This window comes from Pelodiscus sinensis, chromosome 1 (assembly GCF_049634645.1).
Source record: "Pelodiscus sinensis isolate JC-2024 chromosome 1, ASM4963464v1, whole genome shotgun sequence".
Taxonomy (NCBI): Eukaryota; Metazoa; Chordata; order Testudines; family Trionychidae; genus Pelodiscus; species Pelodiscus sinensis.
Genome location: NC_134711.1, coordinates 118,969,274 through 118,988,788, shown reverse-complemented (window position 1 = coordinate 118,988,788; position 19,515 = coordinate 118,969,274). Strand labels below are relative to the sequence as shown.

At 42.1% G+C, this 19,515-nt stretch overlaps 1 protein-coding gene and 1 long non-coding RNA gene across 3 annotated transcripts in view; one reads left to right on the top strand and one right to left on the bottom strand.

Moving 5' to 3' along the window:
* LMNTD1 (lamin tail domain containing 1) overlaps nt 1-19,515 on the top strand; it is a 276,783-nt gene that overhangs the window by 52,675 nt on the left and 204,593 nt on the right. For both annotated transcript variants that reach the window (XM_075898616.1, XM_075898606.1), the window contains exon 4: nt 11,920-12,045. In XM_075898616.1, the coding sequence (XP_075754731.1) occupies nt 11,920-12,045 (126 nt within the window). The remainder of the gene's footprint in view (nt 1-11,919; nt 12,046-19,515) is intronic.
* LOC112546539 (uncharacterized) lies at nt 7,816-10,884 on the bottom strand. Its single transcript, XR_003090250.2, has 3 exons — nt 10,652-10,884; nt 10,116-10,340; nt 7,816-7,950 (listed from the first exon to the last, which is right to left on the bottom strand). It is a non-coding gene; the product is annotated as an uncharacterized LOC112546539 (long non-coding RNA).

Sequence of the window (19,515 nt, the reverse complement as noted above, 5' to 3'; positions counted from 1 at the left end):
AGCAGTAATGCTGAGGTGGAAAACACAGTCCTGATGGAGTAATGGATAAGACCCTGATCCAAAATCTGTTTAAGTCAAGGGGAATATTTGTATTGACTTCAGTGGATATTGGATCAGTTGCCCAAGTCAATGGTGGCTCTTCTGTAGTGGTAGTCAGCTTTTTTAATACTGCATTGTGGACTGGTGAAAGGCAGAAAAATCTGACTCAATATCATCAAAATCTATTCTGACAGCAGGCTCCTATTGAAATGGAGAATGTGTACGTACTGGGTTGCCAGTAAGTCAAGGGAAGTTAAGAAGAGGAAGGAGTGTCAAGTGAATGTTCTTTGTGTACATGAGAACTGGTGGGAACATTATATAGCAGTGCTTAAGATTTCTGTTTATTGAATCTAAACACAGTTTATCGAACAAATGCAGTCATAAACTGGCTGACTTGGTGTTGGTATATCACAAAGATACAGATGGCCAAAACCTTTCAAAGAAACAATTAAAACTCTGCCACAACAGCATGTCCATCCAGCTGACCTCAGATATCCTAATCGGAAAGTAAGGGCGGGTGGCATTGGCACTGTTAAACATCTATGTCGTTTGTTAATCTGAACTAGCAGCCAGGGGAACAATTTCCCTTGGTATAGGGACCCAAATGGCTGTGATATACAGATATCTGACAGAGCAGATAACATACAAATTATCATTCTGCTACTTCAATTTTATGTGGTAAAGATGTCTGAAGAGAAAAGGCTGTGTGTTGCTAAGAACTTGATACCTAAGAATGTGATTACACCTTACATTTAGGTTCATTTATAAAGGATTACTAAATGTTGTTTTAAGCATGCTACAGATATGAATAGTGTGTCTCATAGACAGGCCCGGCCAAAGAGTTTGCAGGGCCCAAGGTAGCATGTTGTGGTTGGCTGCACCGCGTGGCCAGGTGGCTCCCATCCAGGGCAGCGAGCAAGCAGCCGGGTGGGCGGGCACTGGGAAGCGTGGGTCCCTGAAGGCGTGGGGCCCAAGGCAACCAACTTGTTCTCCTTGCCCTAAGTCCGGGCCTGCTCGTAGATGGTTATATCTAAGCTATTGTTTTATTGGACTCTTAACAGCTCTTACTTAATATCTATTCATCTTTTAATCCTACATAAAATATTTATAAATGGAAACTAATAATATTCCAAGAAGCTAGAGGTTAAGGTACCAAAGAGAGATACTTTGACACAGCTTTTCACCCCCAAGAATTCATTAATGACATTTGGTTCTGAAGCTTGTACAGGTACTTTGGATAGTTAGAGATTCTAAACTATGTATTGCGTCTAGCCCTGCTACTTGGACCTATTGAAAGGAATGAGACCTTAGATGTGGCAAAACCCACCTTTAACTGTGAGAACAGGCTTCCTGTCTTAGGCCCTGATCCAATGACCTGTAAAGAGAATGCAGAGTCCCCCAAAACAAATCCAGGAGCAGGAGGAGGCTTTTTACAACCTGGAGAATATGTAGCTAGAACACACTGTGCTCTAACAAGCCTCACTAATATATAATGGGGTCCTCACGAGCTTGTGGGCATTAGAGCAGCCTGAAGGCTAGCGCATGTCAGGACTGGTGCTTAGAGCCCCCTTTTGCCTTCCACCTTCAGTCATGCCAAGTCTGCGCTAGTGCATCCGAGGATTTACATTCGTGATGTTAGTGCCAGTTAAAGGTGTAGGACTGACAGAGGTGCATGTGTCAGGCATGCGTATTGGAAATTTCCCCACCAGAGTGGCATACGTCTGACCTTCAGAAACTTCCTCTCGGGGTAAGAGAGCATGTCTATCTCACTTATTAATCTTTGGCTTCTCTGGGGCTACCAACAACGCCACTGGTCAGTGCCAGTTGCAAAGGCTTATTTTGATAGGGACTGGAGTGAGCCTGCCAGCTAGTTTCACAGGCTATCGAACAGTTGTTGATGATCATGACTTTAATTCACTGCAGCGCTATATTTCTGTCCCTAGCCTGGAGGTGGAAGGCCCACAATATTAAACCCTTAAAGCAACCTCTGCAACCTTTCTTTCACAGGACAAAAAATTTCAGATCAACAAAACACTCAATAGAAGGAGGGAAGCAAGGACCCCATTATCTTTGCTTATTAGTCTTTGAGTTCTGCTGGAGACCATCTTTCTTAAGTATTGCTCTTGGACTAAAAAATTCTAACCTGATGAGCACACAGATCAGAGGAGTTCAGATCCTTGAAACAAAACCCTACTTCATAGACTCATCTGTTTTTTTACGGCCAGAAGAGATAATCATGATCATCTAATCTGACCACATGTACATTGCAGGCCACAGAACTTCACCCACCCAATACTGTAACAGACCCATAACCTCTGGCTGACTTACTGAAATACTTAAAAATGATTTAAAAACTTAAAGTTACAGAGAATCCATTACTTACACTAGCTTAAACCTAGTACAATGATGAGATCAGTAAAAACCTAGATACAGTAGAGAAGAGGCCCCTCTCTTTCATTTTTCCACCTAACTTTTTTATTCTCCACTGGAAACTTTCCATGACACCTCTGATTCCACAGCTTGAGCTTTTCACTTTGATATATGATCAACTTCTGGTGCTAAGAGGAGGAGAGAGGTGTATGGCATGTTGTCTCTGCTTGCAATGAAATTAAACACAGTAGAGCCAGATGTTGAAGGATTAATGACCCTGATTGGTTAAGGCAGTTAAACATGTGCCTAATTTTAAGCATGGGAGCAGTCCCACTGATTTTTTTTGTGGGACATCTCCCTATGCACAAGTTTAATACCTGGCTGAATCGGTGCCAATGAGTGTCGTTGCCTTCTTTGATCTTGCTAACATCATCTGGCTGTACTCATGGTAATCCATTATGTCATTCTTAACTCTGTTCATTACCATGCCTATGACTAACACACATTTACTGTGTATGTATCATTAATATTTCTCTCTCTCCGTCTATAAAATACACACAAAGTAAATATGAGTTTGCTGTAGGGATGGTTGCTAATGGACAGAGTTAAAGAATATACATATACTGGTGTATTCCCAATTATAAATGAAAAACAGAATTCAGAATCCATCTTCCCTTACCATAAAATGGAAAGCCAGTCTTTGTATGAATGAGTGCTTACAGTGTCCTGCTTCTATCACTCTTACTCTGAATGGGTACAATCCATCTAGATTGGCACGGACACTTTTGCACAAATGCACTTTTTGCGGAAAAGCGTCTGTGCCAATCTAGACGCAGTTTTGCGCAAGAAAGCCCTGATCGCCATTTTCGCCATCATGGCTTTTTTGCGCAAAACAGTTTTTACCTGTCTACACTGGCTCTCTTGCGCAAAAGCATTTGCGCAAGAGGGCTTATCCCTGAGCGGGAGCATCATAATATTTGCGCAAGAACACTGACAATCTTACATTAGATCGTCAGTGTTCTTGCGGAAATTCAAGCGGCCAGTGTAGACAGCTGGCAAGGTTTAACTTGTCAGTCTAGACGCAGCCTTGTGGTATGACTTATAGGCTGTTTGTGAGAGGAACAGGTGGGAGCTGCAGCAGCAACGGGTTGTGAAGCACCCCAGGTTGCAGGATAGCCCCTCACTGGCCTGGGTTGCACCCCAGGATGTTGCCATAATTCAGAGACAAAGGAAAAAATATCAGGTCATTTACTGCATTGGGGCAGGAATGTTCTTATACTGTGTGTTTTAATTATCGCCTTTTCCTACTAAGCAGGGTTTCCACCTCTTCCCGTGGGAGGCTGTTTCATGCTCTACTAGCTCTGTTAATGTAATGAGTTTGTTATTGCTTTTCAGCAGTTCAGGATACTTTCACGATTACCCTTGGACGATAGGGCCTGATTGTGCGCACTCACTAGATTTATGGGAGCATGACTCTAATCGTTTTAATTGAGTTATTCCTAATTTACAGTGGTATAAGTAAAAACAGAACATGGCTTGTAGTAGAATCATAGAATACTAGGACTGGAAGGGACCTCGAGAGGTCATTGAGTCCAGTCCCCTGCCCTCATGGCAGGACCCAGTACTGTCTAGACCAGGCATGTCCAAAGTCCGGCCCGCGGGCCAATTGCGGCCCATGTTCCGGTTTAATACAGCCCCACAGGTAATTTGGCAATATCTATCTTTTATGGCTCCCAACGAATCCATATGTATTGAGATGAATACATTGTAAAATCTCAGTTAATGTCAGTTGGTCTAAATCAGTTATAAATGTATTTGGACACAACATGTATACTTGGTGTTATGTTCCTGTTCATATTTTTTTAACTTAAAAGTTGACAGACAACCTTTATTACCAATAATATGTAATGTACTTTACAATGTTCCTGACATATATTTCAGCTTCCTGGATTTTTTTTTTCATCTGGCCTTCAGATATGGAAGGCAGAGTGATTTAACACCTGTTTAGATTTGTCATCCATATGACGAAATGAAAAGTATGCCGTTTGAAATAAACTTTGCATAAAATAGTTAATTTGCATTTAATTTTAATGGTTCAAAGAATGTCAGGCAAAATGGTCGGCCCTCACGCATGTTCACTTCATCAAATCTGGCCCTCTTTGAAAAAAGTTTGGACACCTCTGGTCTAGACCATCCCTGATAGACATTTATCTAACCTTTAAATTCAGCCACTTTTCAAGGACTTCCTTTAATAGGGGGGTCATTCTATCATGCGCCTTTTGGAAGGCCAAAATATTGAATATAATATGGAATAAAGGGCATAAGACTATTATCAGCGTACCAGGCAAAGAGTTAAGGGAAACAAACTTCTTTAGCATTGCTCACTTTTTCTATAACTTCATCCTTAGTAATATCAATAATTTACAGCAAGAAAATGGATCCAACATTATATTTTGTGGGCTGCTAGTGAATCTGGGTCACTAATGAGGAACATGTGAGTGATATACTGCATAAATTTAGGCTGCTTCTGCTATCTGGAACCCCTCCCTGTCCCTCTGAGCTAGAGAGTCATTCTTCCACTCTTCCCCAGAGTGATATTTTCAAAGCCTCAGAGGGCTCCATGTTTGACTTTCATTGACTTTGAGAACAAAATTGTTCAGCTCACAAGTAAAGCAATGTTTTTTTTCCCTAACTGCTGTTGCTGCAGGCTCACCCTGGGAGCTGAAACTCAAGTTGTGTTCTCTCTGTCATATGCATCACTGCTGGTAATTACAAATCTGCAGGCCAAATTAGACTGTCAGAAACCCCAGTGAAAATCCTCTGACCCTGATTCTCTATTCCACTATGGCCTCTTTCCTACTCTGTCATGTAAACAGGCCATGTCGCAGGTAGATCTTCCTACTGAGGAATACCCATAACCTACTAGGGTCCCTGAGCCCTTCTTGTGCCATCCACTGTATGGGGCATGCCAGGACTCAGGGAGTGTGTTGGGAAGGGAGGAAGATAGGGAAAACACAGCTATTCTTTTGGGGCCACAGGCTGACGGAAGGCTGCTGTAACTTAAGCTGGGGACCAAGCAAGTCCCTGGATTCCCTGATAATGAGGCAAGTGAAAAGGATACTTGTAGCCACCTTTGCCCTGTCTTTTGGTTTTTACACTTTAGCATTTTATTCCATCCTTGCATGTTATTTTTCTCTTTCTTCCTGTAAGGGTACAGCTTCACAGCAGAGCTAAAGTTGAATTAAGCTGTGCAATTTCAACTATGTTACTTGCGTTGCTGAAGTCGAAATAACTTAATTCATTGTTTAGTGGTGTCTACACAGCAGGAAGTTGAAGGAAAAACACTTCCTTCAACTTCTTTTACCCCTCATGAAATGAGGGTTACCATGAGTCAGAGTAAGAAGTCCTCCAGCTTGACATTATTTCAAAATAAAGGCTTGTAGTGTAGATGCACACTATTTTGGAATAACGTCAGTTATTCTGAAATAACCCTGCTGTACAGATGTACCCTAAGAGAGTCCCTTGAAGCCTTGTCCATCCCTTTCTGTATGCATGTAATGCTTGCTACATAGTTTTGAAAGAGAAGTTACATTGTTTCCATAGCAACAAACTGATGTCATAAATATAAGATTATGACTTCACTTGAGGATAAAGCAGATGGAGAAACTGGTATGTGAAGAATGGAGCCTTTCTTCAAACCCAAATATTAGCACTGGGAATACTGGCGATTGCTAGCAAAATTAAATTGCAACTTGAAGACTGAGTGTTGTAGGACACTGCAACACAGAGCATTTCGCCAAACTTGTAATTCACTTCACTGCAGATGGCCTACTCCAAAATCCTACGGAATTCAAGTGATGCATAGGTCTTTGTGTGGACTGCCTCCCCCTACACATAGATTCTTGTTTTAGCATAGTAAAGAATTACTCTAGATCCACAGGAATTTGGATAGCTTCTTTCTTTAGCTGAGCCACCATTCCATACCACTTTGATACCCCTGGGGACAGACTGGCTTCTTTGCCTGGCTTCTGTTTTCCCCTCACCCCCCATGTGGTCCACCTTAACCTGAGACACTCTTATCCCGAATCCAAATCCTATAACATTATAGGATCCGATTGAGTTGTCATACTACAGTGATTTAACCATGTATTATAGCTTAATCACCGTGTCTGCTACAGACACTAAGACAACTGTAATGGGACTGTAATATGTGTCCCTCCTCAGGCTTATTTCAAACACTTATGAACATGTTCAAGAGCATTTCAGGAAGTAACTGACAAGAGGGCGTTGAAATCATTGCTCCATTTTGGGAGGAATAGAGACTCTGAGATCATATTACTAAGGGAAGAGAGCATTTGTCTACTTTCCATTGTTCCTATCAGTTAAACATTTCCTCGGCCTGGTTCATTAGTTCGATAGGGATTCTTTGCAGTGTTCTGGTGGCACAAAACAGCCTTAAAGGCAGATTAAGTGACCATTGGAGAATTCCTCCTGAATAGTTGGATCTTTAATAGTGTAGAGCTGCTGTAGTGGCTCTTACCCCCCATTTGTCTTTTTCTGGCTGTCACTGAGCACTGAAGGGAAAAGCTGGAGTGTCTGGGACATCTCTTTTATAACTGATCCATAATGGCATCTGGAGACTGTGGATTTAAGTTGGAACAGTCTTTCTGGTGCTCTCATACTGGGGGATGACCTGATTTATAACTGGCAGCCAGGATGAAGAAAGTACAAAAGGGAGCATAAACCACCTCTCGGGACTCCTTCGGATTTCTGCTGAATGTTTCTTGGCTAGACCAAAAAATCAGGGCCAATATGTATTTTAAATGAGAGCTGTGGGGTTTACAATTAAACACCTAACTATGAAAGCTAACCTGCTTAAAATGTCCCATCACCATTTAGATTTCAGAATACTTTGTTCTTTCATCTAGAGTTCCCAAGCCCTTTCATACAGCTATTATTGTATTAACTTTCACCGTACTCCTGCCTGAGTTTGGTAATTATTTCATTTGATTGACACAAAAGTAAAGCGGGAGGGGGAGAGGGGGCATAGCAAGTCAGTGAGCTGTGAAAATAAAACCCAAGTGCTGTAGTTCATCATGCAGTTTTAACTATAGATTTTAACCATATTGCCTTGTTAGAGTCCCTATACACAATGTACTAGTACTGGGCAAAAAGATCCAAAGTTAACATCGCTGTATAATGGGTTATGGTATGACCGGGACCATAATATTACAGGTTAAATAGACTTAACATTAGTGGCCCTCTGCATCTTCTGCCTGATCAAATAAATGAGTCTTCCAGTGGATACACAGTTTGTAAACAGTATATATATTGTTATAAAAAGATCAATAATTTGGCAATGTTTGCCCAAAAGTTACAATACAATTGGGATTCTATAATTACAGAGGCTGATGGGCAACTTTCCAACCAATCAATAACACATGTCTGTGCATAAACTTCAGTACATGACTTTTATTAGACAGACTGGATCTTGAATTTGACCAGGATTTGTGAGTGGGCAACATTTTAGTAAATTAAAACCTGTGAGGAGAGATGGTTTATGTTAGTACAGAAAAAATTGACTTAATGCTTTAATTGTTAGTTTTGTAATTCATTATTGGATATGGCTTGATCTTGCATTTCATCACGCTTTTAATCAAAAGATCCAAAGGGATAAAGAAGGCCAAAATACACATTTGCATCAGCCACTTCTTAATGACAGATAATTGTATACTTTCATTAAATAAAAATCACAATTTATCATCAGTCTGGCAGGACGATGATGCAACTCTACACCCCTACATTTTCAAACATGGGCTTAGTACCAGGGTGGTGTAGTATATTCTTTAGTAGGTAGAATTTTTATCTTAATTGATTGTGTTGCATATTTTCTGTTAACCCCAGTAGAGATGAGAGCTTTTCAATTATTTATATATGAGAATATCCATAATGGATGAAAAATGTAAGGAATTAGTCATGCCTGTCTGAACGACTGCTGTTAGATAAACATGAGTGTGATTTTTTCTTTAAAATAACAGTAATAAAAATTTACACTTATGTGAATTTACTGCTGGTGAAGATGGAATAACAGGCCCTTGGACTGACATCCCCTCTGTTTCAAAGCACACTTAGAAGAGTACAGTGCCCCTAGCATTTGCTTGTGGTTGAGAAGGGGCAACGGGATGATGATTCACAGATGATTCCCTGTTCTGTTCATTCCCTCTAGAGCACCTGGCAATGGCCACTGTGGGCAGACAGGATTCTGGGCTAGATGGACCTTCAGTCTGACCCAGGATGGCCGTTCTTATGTTCTTATTAACATGTGCCTCAAACCTGACCTTCAGGGATCCTGGTGGATTGTTCAGTCTCCTTGGGCATTCACTCCCTGCTTTCTTTGGTAGGGCTGTCAATGTGACATGCAGACACCTAGGCCACTGCACACCCATCACTACTGACAAACCCCACATGGCTCCCCTCCCACTTCTCAAGCAGCTGAAATTTATTTCCTCTGTTTAATAATTGGACAAAGCCACTGACACTCACCACCTTACTCTCTGGGGCTTCTCACCACCCTGTCCTTCTGGGCCAGATTTCCTGGTCTCCCCAGCCAAGGCACAGAGCTGAGATCCCTACCCCCTCACCCTCCAAAGAGCAATACAGACACTGACTCTCTTCAGGTCTGAGAAGAATGCAGTTTTGGGCACAGCTTTCAGGGAACCTACTCCCCAAATGGGATCAGAACCCCAAATAAATCATTCCAGCAAGCCCCCTTTAATAATGAAAGGAGCATGTACACACTGACTGCTCCCTCAGGTAACCCTTATTTACACTGGGGATGTTAAGAAGCGTGTAATTCATTAATTGTGTAGTTGAAAAAATGTTGTTGCCTACACAATTCATCCATAAGGGTTAGCACTGCAAGCACTCAGTGACAGCTTGCACTGGGTCCTGGGAGCTACCTCCACTGCGGCTCTGCACTGAAAGTCATTTAGGAGTTGGGCTGGCAGACAGCCTGGCTCAGTCCTAGCTTGCGCCGGGTCCTGGGAGCTACCCCTGCTTTGGCTCTGCACTATTATTTCAGAGCAGCAGTGGGGGTAGCTCCCAGGAGCCAGTGCAAGCTGGGATTGAACCAAGCTGGCTTCCTGCTGGCTTCTAAAATACTTAGAATACACTACATGTGGTGTGGGGTGTTTTTGCACCGGTGGAGCAGCCTTACCTCAAGCGTGTTTTTGTGGAAAAAAACCCCAAAACTAAACAGTAAATCAACAGGACAGAGGGCTTTTGCCGGTAGAGTTATTCCTCTCCCCATGAGGAATAACTCCTTGCACTACAGCTCTTGCTCAAAAAGCCAGTTGTGGACACTCCGCAGGGGTTTCTAGTGCAAAAATAGCCTATCTGAAAAAGCACAGGTGCTCTGATGGCCATTCTGTTAATGTGCAGAGCCACAGAGGAGGTAGCTCCTGGGACCTGGTATGAGCTGGGACTTAGCCAGCCTGCTAAACTATTTATTGGCAGGGTGTGGAGGAAATGCACGTGCTTATCAGTTAATCATTTAATCAACTACACTATTACATCCCTAATTTCCACTGGGCTTGATTGTACTTCATAAAATCTCTTTTATTTACTAACAGCATGCACCACTGTGTGTGATTCAGCTCTGGTTCTTGGAGAGACAAGGTGGGTGAAATATCTTCTATTGGACTAACCTCTGTTCATGAGAGACACAAGCTTTATCATCTCGTCAGTGGTGTCTTGAGCAAAAACTTGATTTTTCTGCCTTTTCTGCTTCCTAGTGCTCCTCTCATCTCCTTGACACTGCAGAGGAGTGTTGTATCACCTCCCTAACCATATCCTCTCTGCGGCATCTTGGCCTCTTTCTTGTCTGCTGGAGCTATTCTGCTGGGGTGCGTGTCTCGAACTCAAGAGCCCCACTGAAAAGCATAGTGCACAAAAGAGGGATTGTTAAATTCTGTCTCAATATTTAAACATTTTGCTCACAAGCACCTTTTGCAACATATTCAGCCACTTTTCTACTGACCATTGCAAGGCACACCCCTGCAAGCACCATATGCACAGTGAGCGTGGGGAGTGGGAGTGGGTGAATATGTCCAAAATAAAATACAGTCTTTGCAGGGCTTGCAGGGCAGCTTTGCAGGGAACTCATTCTAAAATTATCCCCCATGTTTCCTGCTGAGGATAACTGGATGCTTGTGACTTTTGCCCTGCTCCATATGCAACCTACCTATATTCCATTTTTGTCCCTGCATAAGTGATGGCGGAAGGGGATGGGACACAGCTGCACTGCCATGGAACCTGTAGCAGAGAATTAACAAGTACCTGCAGAAAACTTTCCAATGCATCTCTCTGGAGGATTCAATTCAGATCTCTCTGTGCCGATTAGCAACACAGGACAATATGCAGCTCACAGATATATGCCAGCCTCCCACTTTTCTATGCTTTACACCAACCACTGCACTCCACAAGCTACAGCCACATACACTGCATTTCATCTCCTGTTCCCTGCTCCCCAAAACACTGCTGCTGTGACAGGCTATGCGCCTCAGGAATGGAGAATAGTTCCAAGCTACCCGCCCCATTCAAAGCGCCACATCCTTGTCTAGATCAACCTCTTCATCTATTTTTCATCCTTCAGGTTAGGTTCTCTTTCTGCTGACTCCCTGCCTCTGAAGCCTCCACGGGGCTCTTGGTAGTGGAAGGGGGTCATCACCAAAGAGAGCGTTCATCTCCTTATAGAAGCAGCAGGCCTTAGGTACAGCGCTGGAGCAATGGTTCGTCTCCCTTGCCTTATGGTACACCTGCCTCAGCTCCTTTCTCTTCGCTCTGCACTGGAGCTTGTCCCGCTCACGCCCCTTTTCATACAACCATCAAGAAATTTGCCTAATTCCTACTGGTCACATGTACTGAACAGACTCCTTTCCCCATACACTGATCAGATCCAAGAGCTCTACAGTGGTCCATGTGGGAGAGAGATTGGTGCGATCGCCAGCCAAGGTTACCTGGGAAGACACTGATCCGGGACACTGAGCCAGCCAGCAGGAAATGTAGTGTAACCTTCCTGGGGTTTTCAAAGGGAAGGGGCGCATTGCTGTTTATCTGGCTGTGGGCAAGCGGAGTTCAAAGTGCTGACCAGAACAGCAGCACGGGGGTTGTGGGACACTTCCTGGAGGACAATAAAACGAAAAAGTGCCTCAAGGTGTCTACACTATATGTTGACAATAAAGGGGTGTGTGTGAAAAGTCTCAGTGATATGGAAGGTTTTTGTCATTTAAGCTGGGTGTTTTCTACAACACAAGTTGCATTGCAGTGTTTTACATGCTCACTGTTTTATTGGTAAAAGGCAGTTTTTGGCAAAAAAGATGTAGGGTAGACAAGGCCTAAGAAATGTTGCTGATCAGTGTAGCTCATTGCCGAATTGATTTTGGTGTTTCATTCCTGTTTTAATAATCATGTAAGTTGCCCTGTCTAATAAGTCTCTGCATTCTTCTGTAGTTTTTGGAGTTACAAATGAGGTTACATGTGGATCGAATCACACCGGAGAAAATGCAAGAGGAGAACCAGTGCCTGAACCAGCAAGTTGATACACTGACAGTTGAGGTTATGGCATTACGGAACAAGGTGGGATCAATATAAACATAATAGAGGCACTATGGATTTTTTAAACTACTGATCAGTTGTTATATCTCAGTTTTGTATGGGCATGCTTTCTTTTGCACAACACTGTGTGTAATTATTGTATAGCTAGCATCATAATGCTATTTATTTCAATGCATTCTGAAAAGGTAACTTAGCCTTCTCAGTTATACAAGTTTTTGGAAAGCGTTCAACTGCAATGTTTTCATAAATTTCTTTGACTGCTGAACTATCAAATAATACAACAGGGAGACTGATTTTTTTTTAAATAAGCGCCGATACAATTTTAATTTTCTTTTTTAAAGTGAGAATATTGTGTAAATATTTAAAATACAAGTGGCACTTGACCTTCAATATAGCTAGGGGAAAATTGCTTTTATTACTGTAGGCAGTAAAAGATGGTTCTACCTCTGTGGAATACTGATTCTTCAAATTACATTCTGGTAGCTTTGACACAATAATAATAATAATAATGAAAAAGTTTGTTACAGTATGAACCTATCCAAATAATGTTGCTAATTCTCATGAAGAACTCTTTGTTTTCTTAATGATTAAGACACTTCACCCCACTCCCCAAGTAAATCAAATTAGAGCTGGAAGATTTATCAAGCTTGTTTGTCCTATGTTATGTAGCAGCATTTACCAACAGATTTGGATATTTTTAAGTGACTCAACTGCAGTGGAAAGGTGCCTTAAAAAATGGTTTGCTTTCTCTGTCCTCACAATGATAACAAAATAGGCAGATTTATTTGGGCATAAACTTTCATGGGCTAGAGCCTACTTTGTCAGATGCGTGAAGTGGATCTTCATATATCTGATGAAGTGGGCTCCTGCCCACGAAAGCTTATGCCCAAATAAGTTTGTTAGTCTTTAAGGTGCCACAGGACTCCTTGCTTTTGCTGAAACAGACTAACACAGCTACCTCTGAAAAAAACAGGCAAAGGCATTGCAAAGTTTATCCCTACTGCCAGTGTACCTTAATCCTGAGCTAGAGGATGAGATGGTACTTTAGTCTCTATCCCCTATTTAGTTTTTTGGCCTTTCTAGGGAGATATCAGTTAGAGCCAGTTGTGAAGGGCAGTGGTTTGGACAGCTGTCCTCTATAATGATTAGCAGCATCCTCAGACCTCATCACCTCAGTCCCAACTCTTGAGTTCTGTATTGGTAGAGAAATGAATTTGTCTCTGGGTCAGTGTTCACTCAAAGCTGCAGTGGGATAGTATGGAGCATTGGACTGTAGGAGAAAGTGTCTTTTGGATGAGATGGATGTTCTGATTCCTTGTGGTCATTAAATATGTTGCCGTTTATACGGCATTATATGTCATTATTCCCCTTTATTCGGCTTTGGTGAGGCCACATCTGGAGTACTGTGTCCAGTTCTGGGCCCCCCACTACAAAACGGATGCGGACGCATTGGAGAGGGTCCAGCGGAGGGCAACCAAAATGATTAGGGGTCTGGAGCATATGACCTACGAGGAGAGGCTGAGGGACTTGGGTCTGTTTAGTCTGCAGAAGCGAAGAGTGAGGGGGGACTTGATAGCAGCCTTCAACTTCCTGAAGGGAGGTTCCAAAGAGGATGGAGAGAGGCTGTTCTCAGTAGTGACAGATGGCAGAACAAGGAGCAATGGTCTCAAGTTGTGGTGGGAGAGGTCCAGATTGGATATTAGGAAAAACTATTTTACTAGGAGGGTAGTGAAGCATTGGAATGGGTTACCTAGGGAAGTAGTGGAGTCTCCATCCCTAGAGGTGTTTAAGTCTCGGCTTGACAAAGCCCTGGCCGGGTTGATTTAGATGGGATTGGTCCTGCCTAGAGCGGAGGGCTGGACTTGACGACCTTCTGAGGTCTCTTCCAGTTCTGATTCTATGATAAGGGGATGGTTGGATGAAATAACATGATCTTGGTAACTAATTGACCATTCATTTCCAGTTGGAAATAGGTCAATGGAGGGATGATAGGAGTTGCTATAGGGAACTTTCTGGGTGTCTGGCTGGTGAGTCTTGCCCACATGCTCAGGGTTTAGCTGATCGCCATATTTGGGGTCAGGAAGGAATTTTCCTCCAGGGTAGATTGGCAGAGGCCCTGGAGGTTTTTCGCCTTCCTCTGTAGCATTGGGCACAGATCACAGCTGAAGGACTCTCTGCATGTTGGGGCCTTCAAAGTATTGGAAGGCTTCAATATCTGAGACATAGGTGAGAGGATTATTCTAAGAGGGGTGGGCGAGATTCTGTGGCCTGCACTGTGCAGGGGGTCAGACTAGATGATCATAATGGTCCCTTCTGACCTTAAAGTCTATGAGTCTATGAGTCTATGAGACTTTGGATATTAACCCCGTATCCTTAGCTAATTGTGATGAGAGCCAATGCATTCCACGTACCTACATTTATTCTACATTTTAATGAGATACTGTGTTCTTCCTAAACTTTTAGTGCTGTTAAATAATGGCTATGTTTTGCCCCACCTGTAGCTGTATTATGGTAGTGGGTGTAATGATTCCTGTCTATCAAGTCTGTAAAGTATTTTAGGAGCTGTTTAGATAAGCAGATAGAGTTATCATTCAGCTCAAATCACAGAGAAGACACACACTGCATATGGTCCAAAATTACTTCCATCCTGAGGGTCATTTTAATTAACTTAAATAACAACGTAACATAAACCTCAAAGTAAGCTGTCTCGTGAGCTTGGCTGTTCCATGTAGACTTTTTCTTCTGCAGGATCTCTCTGGTTTTGCTCTAGTTCCTTCCACTTTATAGGGGCACTCGAGTTTTCTTTTACACCTGGGCTGAACTAAATAGGGAGCAGCTCATATGACAACAGAGTAAGTCAGCAAATGTAACTCTGGGTAGCTAGATTTTTGAGAGAGCTCAGAACCGAAGAGAGCTTGTTTGCAAATCTAGCTGTAAATATTGGCACTGAAAGATGTGGGTACTGTAGTCTTGGGAAAATCTGGCCCCCCACAGTCAAGTATAGACCCTCCATGATGTAATGGACTGGTAATGATGTAATGCTCAATGCTTTATTAAAGGACTTGGTCAGAAACCAGAGATTTGGGTTCAGTTCCTACCTTTCGGCTGTGTCTAGACTGGCCAGTTTTTCTGGAAAATCAGCTACTTTTCCAGAAAAACTTGCCAGCTGAATTTCCGCAAAAGCACTGCCGATCTCATGTAAGATTATCAGTGTTCTTGTGGAAATACTATGCTGCTCCCATTCGGGAAAAAGTCCTTTTGCGCAAAAGGGCCAGTGTAGACAGCTCAGATTTGTTTTCTGCAAAAAAGCCCCGATTGTGAAAATGGCTATCAGGGCTTTTTTGCAGAAAAGCACGTCTAGATTGGCATGGACGCTTTTCCGCAAAAAGTGCTTTTGCGGAAAAGCGTCCGTGCCAATCTAGACGCTCTTTTCCGAAAATGCTTTTAACGGAAAACTTTTCCATTAAAAGCATTTCCGGAAAATCATGCCAGTCTAGACGTAGCTTTCCTGTGCATTTCCTATGTGATAATGGACAAAACACTTCATCTTTCAATTTCCTTGTCTGTAAAACAGTGCTATCTAACTTGTAGTGTCTGTCGAGAAAAGCACAAAATGAGTATTGTTAAAACATATTTATGAGCAAGTTTTAAAAATATACTGTGCATCCTAGTCAGGAGGGTGACAGACTTGCTGGGCCCCTAGGCAAGGAGTATGTGGTGGGGCTGCTCTTTGCTCCCAGAAGAGGCAAGGCAGGGGGCAGCCAGCCTTTAGCATTGCTTGGAGTGCGCTGCACCATGGCTCTTTCCCTTACAGCCAGCCCTCAGAGCCGCTCAGAGTGCACTACCCAGCACTCTGGCAGTGATTTAAAGGGCCCCGCAGTGGCTGGGAGCCCTGGATCGTTTTGAAATGCTTGGCCCTGGGGCAGTTCCAACCCTTTCCTTCCCCCCCCCATTGGTGGGTCTGATTCTAGCTTAGATAAGTCCTCAGCAATGTAACGCATTTAATTTTTTTCATTTGATTAGAAGGTACTTTAAAAACGCTAAGCATTATTTCAGTCCAACTGAAGTGTCTTTTTCCCAGTAGCTGAATGGAGTATCATTTAGGGCTTCCATTCCAAAACTAATGCTGCTTTCTTATTTGTAGTCTCTTTTTAGGATAGAAAAGACCTACAGAGGCTAATTTCAATCACTTATTATACATTAATTTTAGCACCGATGTACATCTGGCAAACGAATACAGTCCAATTTAAAATGACCAAGAAAAAAAAAAGACTTTCAAAGAATTCTCATAAGCTCTATTCATCTGTGCTTTTAAAAGCTTGCTCTGTGCTAATGTTTCTGTCCGAGTTGGGTACAAACAAACTATTCCCACTGTAAATAACAAGCCTGCAAAATCCACCTCGTTGAGATTTGTGAATTGCTTTGTTTCCAAGAACAGTCTTATAGTTAGTGTCAGCTGTTTTTTCTCCAGCTTACACTCACACTCCATTAGAAATTCTATACTGGATGCCCATTGAGTCTGAGGTCACTGTGCTTTCTGCCTAGCTGGGGAATAAAACGTCTGATACTGGTCTTGACTGTTACTGATAAAATACTTAACTGTTTCAGATAGCTCACTCCTCAGTCATGCACTGTCCTCTGAAATGCTTTCCATTGTGTCACTGTGGAATGCACGTGCACTTCCAAATGTCCTAGCAACAGTCAAAAGTAATCGGAGGCAGCTATGCAAAGAGAATACCGTCTTTTTAGAAGGCTAGATTTCTGAACCAAAGGCAGATTTGGAAACCACTGCAAAGCAATTGGACAAAGACCTTATATTCATTGCTTTTTCTGGGAATATTACCCAATGAAGAGAGAGAATATTACAGAAATTGTGAGATGTGTAGCACTCGTGTGTGTGTATCTTTTCAGATAACGATGGCACCAGCTGTTTTTTATTGTCAGAAAATCTTTTATGCTACTAGAATCGTCTCTTGCTGCCTGATCACATTCCTTTTTTTGATTGAGGAGCCATGAGATGTTTAAATTAGAAGGGAGCTCCTTTACTTTTTGTATAATGAAGCACTCACCATTTACTCTTGGTATTTTCTATTGCTCACCAGTTTCTTTGTACTGAGGATTTGCACAGGCATAGAGAGAAAGGAAGATTATACCACGGTAACTAGAGTTCCCTTGATATATCATGTAGATCTATACCACCTCTCCTTCCTTTCAGCTTCTTTGTGGTTAAATTAGCTGAAGTGTAAAAAAATAGAAGATGATCACAGGGCACTTTCTTGTTACTACTGCATCTTGGAATAGTAAATCCATGCTCAGTATGCATATCACTTCTGTGCAACAGTCATACTCCTAGGCCATGTCTACACTATGTGGAAAATCATTGCTGCTGCGGTCAATATTCTGGAGTTTGATTTAGTGGGTCTAGTGAAGACCCACTAAATCGAACTTAGAGGGCACCTCCTCCCCAGTTGGCACCAGTACTTCTGCTTCTCACAAGGAGTAAGGGAAGCCAGCAGAAGCATTTGCTCCCATTGGCCTCCTGCTGTATGGGCAGCACAGGAACTCTAACGATGTAATTAATGTAGTTGGAGATATGTATCTTAATTCAACCTTCCACTGTAGTGTAGTCTATGCTCTATTGAGTTTTTCTGTTAACCACGGCATGAGGTGCCTCCAGAGAAAACATTTAGAAGACATTTCATCAGAGAGGAGAGCTAAGTAACATTCACAAGATCTTAAACTCTTAAGGTATGTCTAAACTACATCCCTCTTTCGAAAGAGGGATATAAATTAGACATATTGAAATTGCAAATGAAGCCAGGATTTGAATTTCCTGCGCTTCATTTGTGTAATTGCGTCACGGCATTCTTTCAAAACATGCTATTTCGAAAGTGAAACCGCAGTCTAGACACAGTTCTTTCAAAAAGAAAAGCCTTTTTTGAAAAATCCTGCATAGAAAAAGGCTTTTCTTTTTGAAAGAACTGCGTCTAGACTGTGGTTTCACGTTTGAAATATCGTTTTTCAAAAGAACGCTGTGATGCGATTATGCAAAGGAAGTGTAGGAAATTCAAATCCCGGCTTCATTTGCAATTTCAATATGTCTAGTTTGCATCCGTCTTTCAAAAGAGGGAGGTAGTCTAGACATAGCCTTCGTCTTCAGGTGAGTAGAGGGGAGTGAAAGGTTATACCAAGTATGTATGATCTTTGGATGACCAGGATTATATCTAAACCTACATTGATTCTTTTTACTATTTTTTAGTCTTTGGCAGAAATCAAATTGGAAATTTATATATCAATATTTACAAAAGGGTTACAAAAAGCAAAATAACTATGGAGGCAAATGATCAAATATATTTAGGCACTATTCTTTTGTCTCCTATTAACAAGTTTCAAACTGCCAGATGAATACAGTGTTTAATGTAGTGTAGCAATATCTTTTGCGGACAAATTGGTTGCTATGCTCTGACATCACCGTGAATGTGATGTCACAGTAAGATCAGATCACTTGACACAGGTGGCATTTTCAGATGAAATGTAGACTTCTCAAAGACAATGCACTCCTGTAGACCTTGATTCATGTAGAGAGAAAGCATTGGCTAATCGAAATGGATCACCTCCAGTTAGTAAGTGTTGCCTTTTTAGAAGATAATATTGTAAAAGCAAGAAAATGTACATTCCTTATAACAGCCTAAAGCTTTCTGTGGTTGTGCATTCCCTGCACAACTTAATTTATGTATTGAATTAATAATTCTTGTATTCTTAGCTGGGGAGAAGTTTTTAGGGAGGAATTCCACCCTTTGTCTTGGGATCAGGTGGAAATTTGTCCATCTGGGCCCTTGTGCAAGATTTCTATCAGTATTTTTTTACTTGCTAGATACCTAGAAGTACATGACCAGTCCTTATGTTGTTTTTTTGTTACTCTTACTAACTAGAACAAAGAAGTACAGAGGCACATGAGAATTAAATGGGGGAAAAAACCAGTTTAGTTATTTCTTTAAAACCTACTCATCAGTTTGGGTTAAGGTCTGATTTTGAGTTTGGATTGGTTCCCATTATATCTGAGGGTGTGCCTAAACTACATGGCTCCATCGAAGGAGCCATGTAGATTAGGCAGGATGGCAAAGGGAAATGAAGCAGTGATATAAATAATCGCCACATTTAAATCAAAATGGCCGCTGCGCTGTGCCGATCAGCTGATTGTCAGCACAGCACAGCAGTCTAGATGGGGATCTGCTGACCCCAGAACCCTTTGTCGGTATATCCTTTGTGCCACATGAAATGAGGCTTACAGGATCTGCCGACGAAGGGTTCTGGGGTTGGCAGAACCCCCTCGAGACTGTTGCGCTGTGCTGACAATCAGCTGATTAGCAACAGTGCAGTGGCCATTTTGATTTAAATGAAGCGGCGATTATTTAAATTGCCGCTTCATTTCCCTTTGCTGTCCTGCCTAATCTACATGGCTCCGTCGACAGAGCCATGTAGTTTAGACGT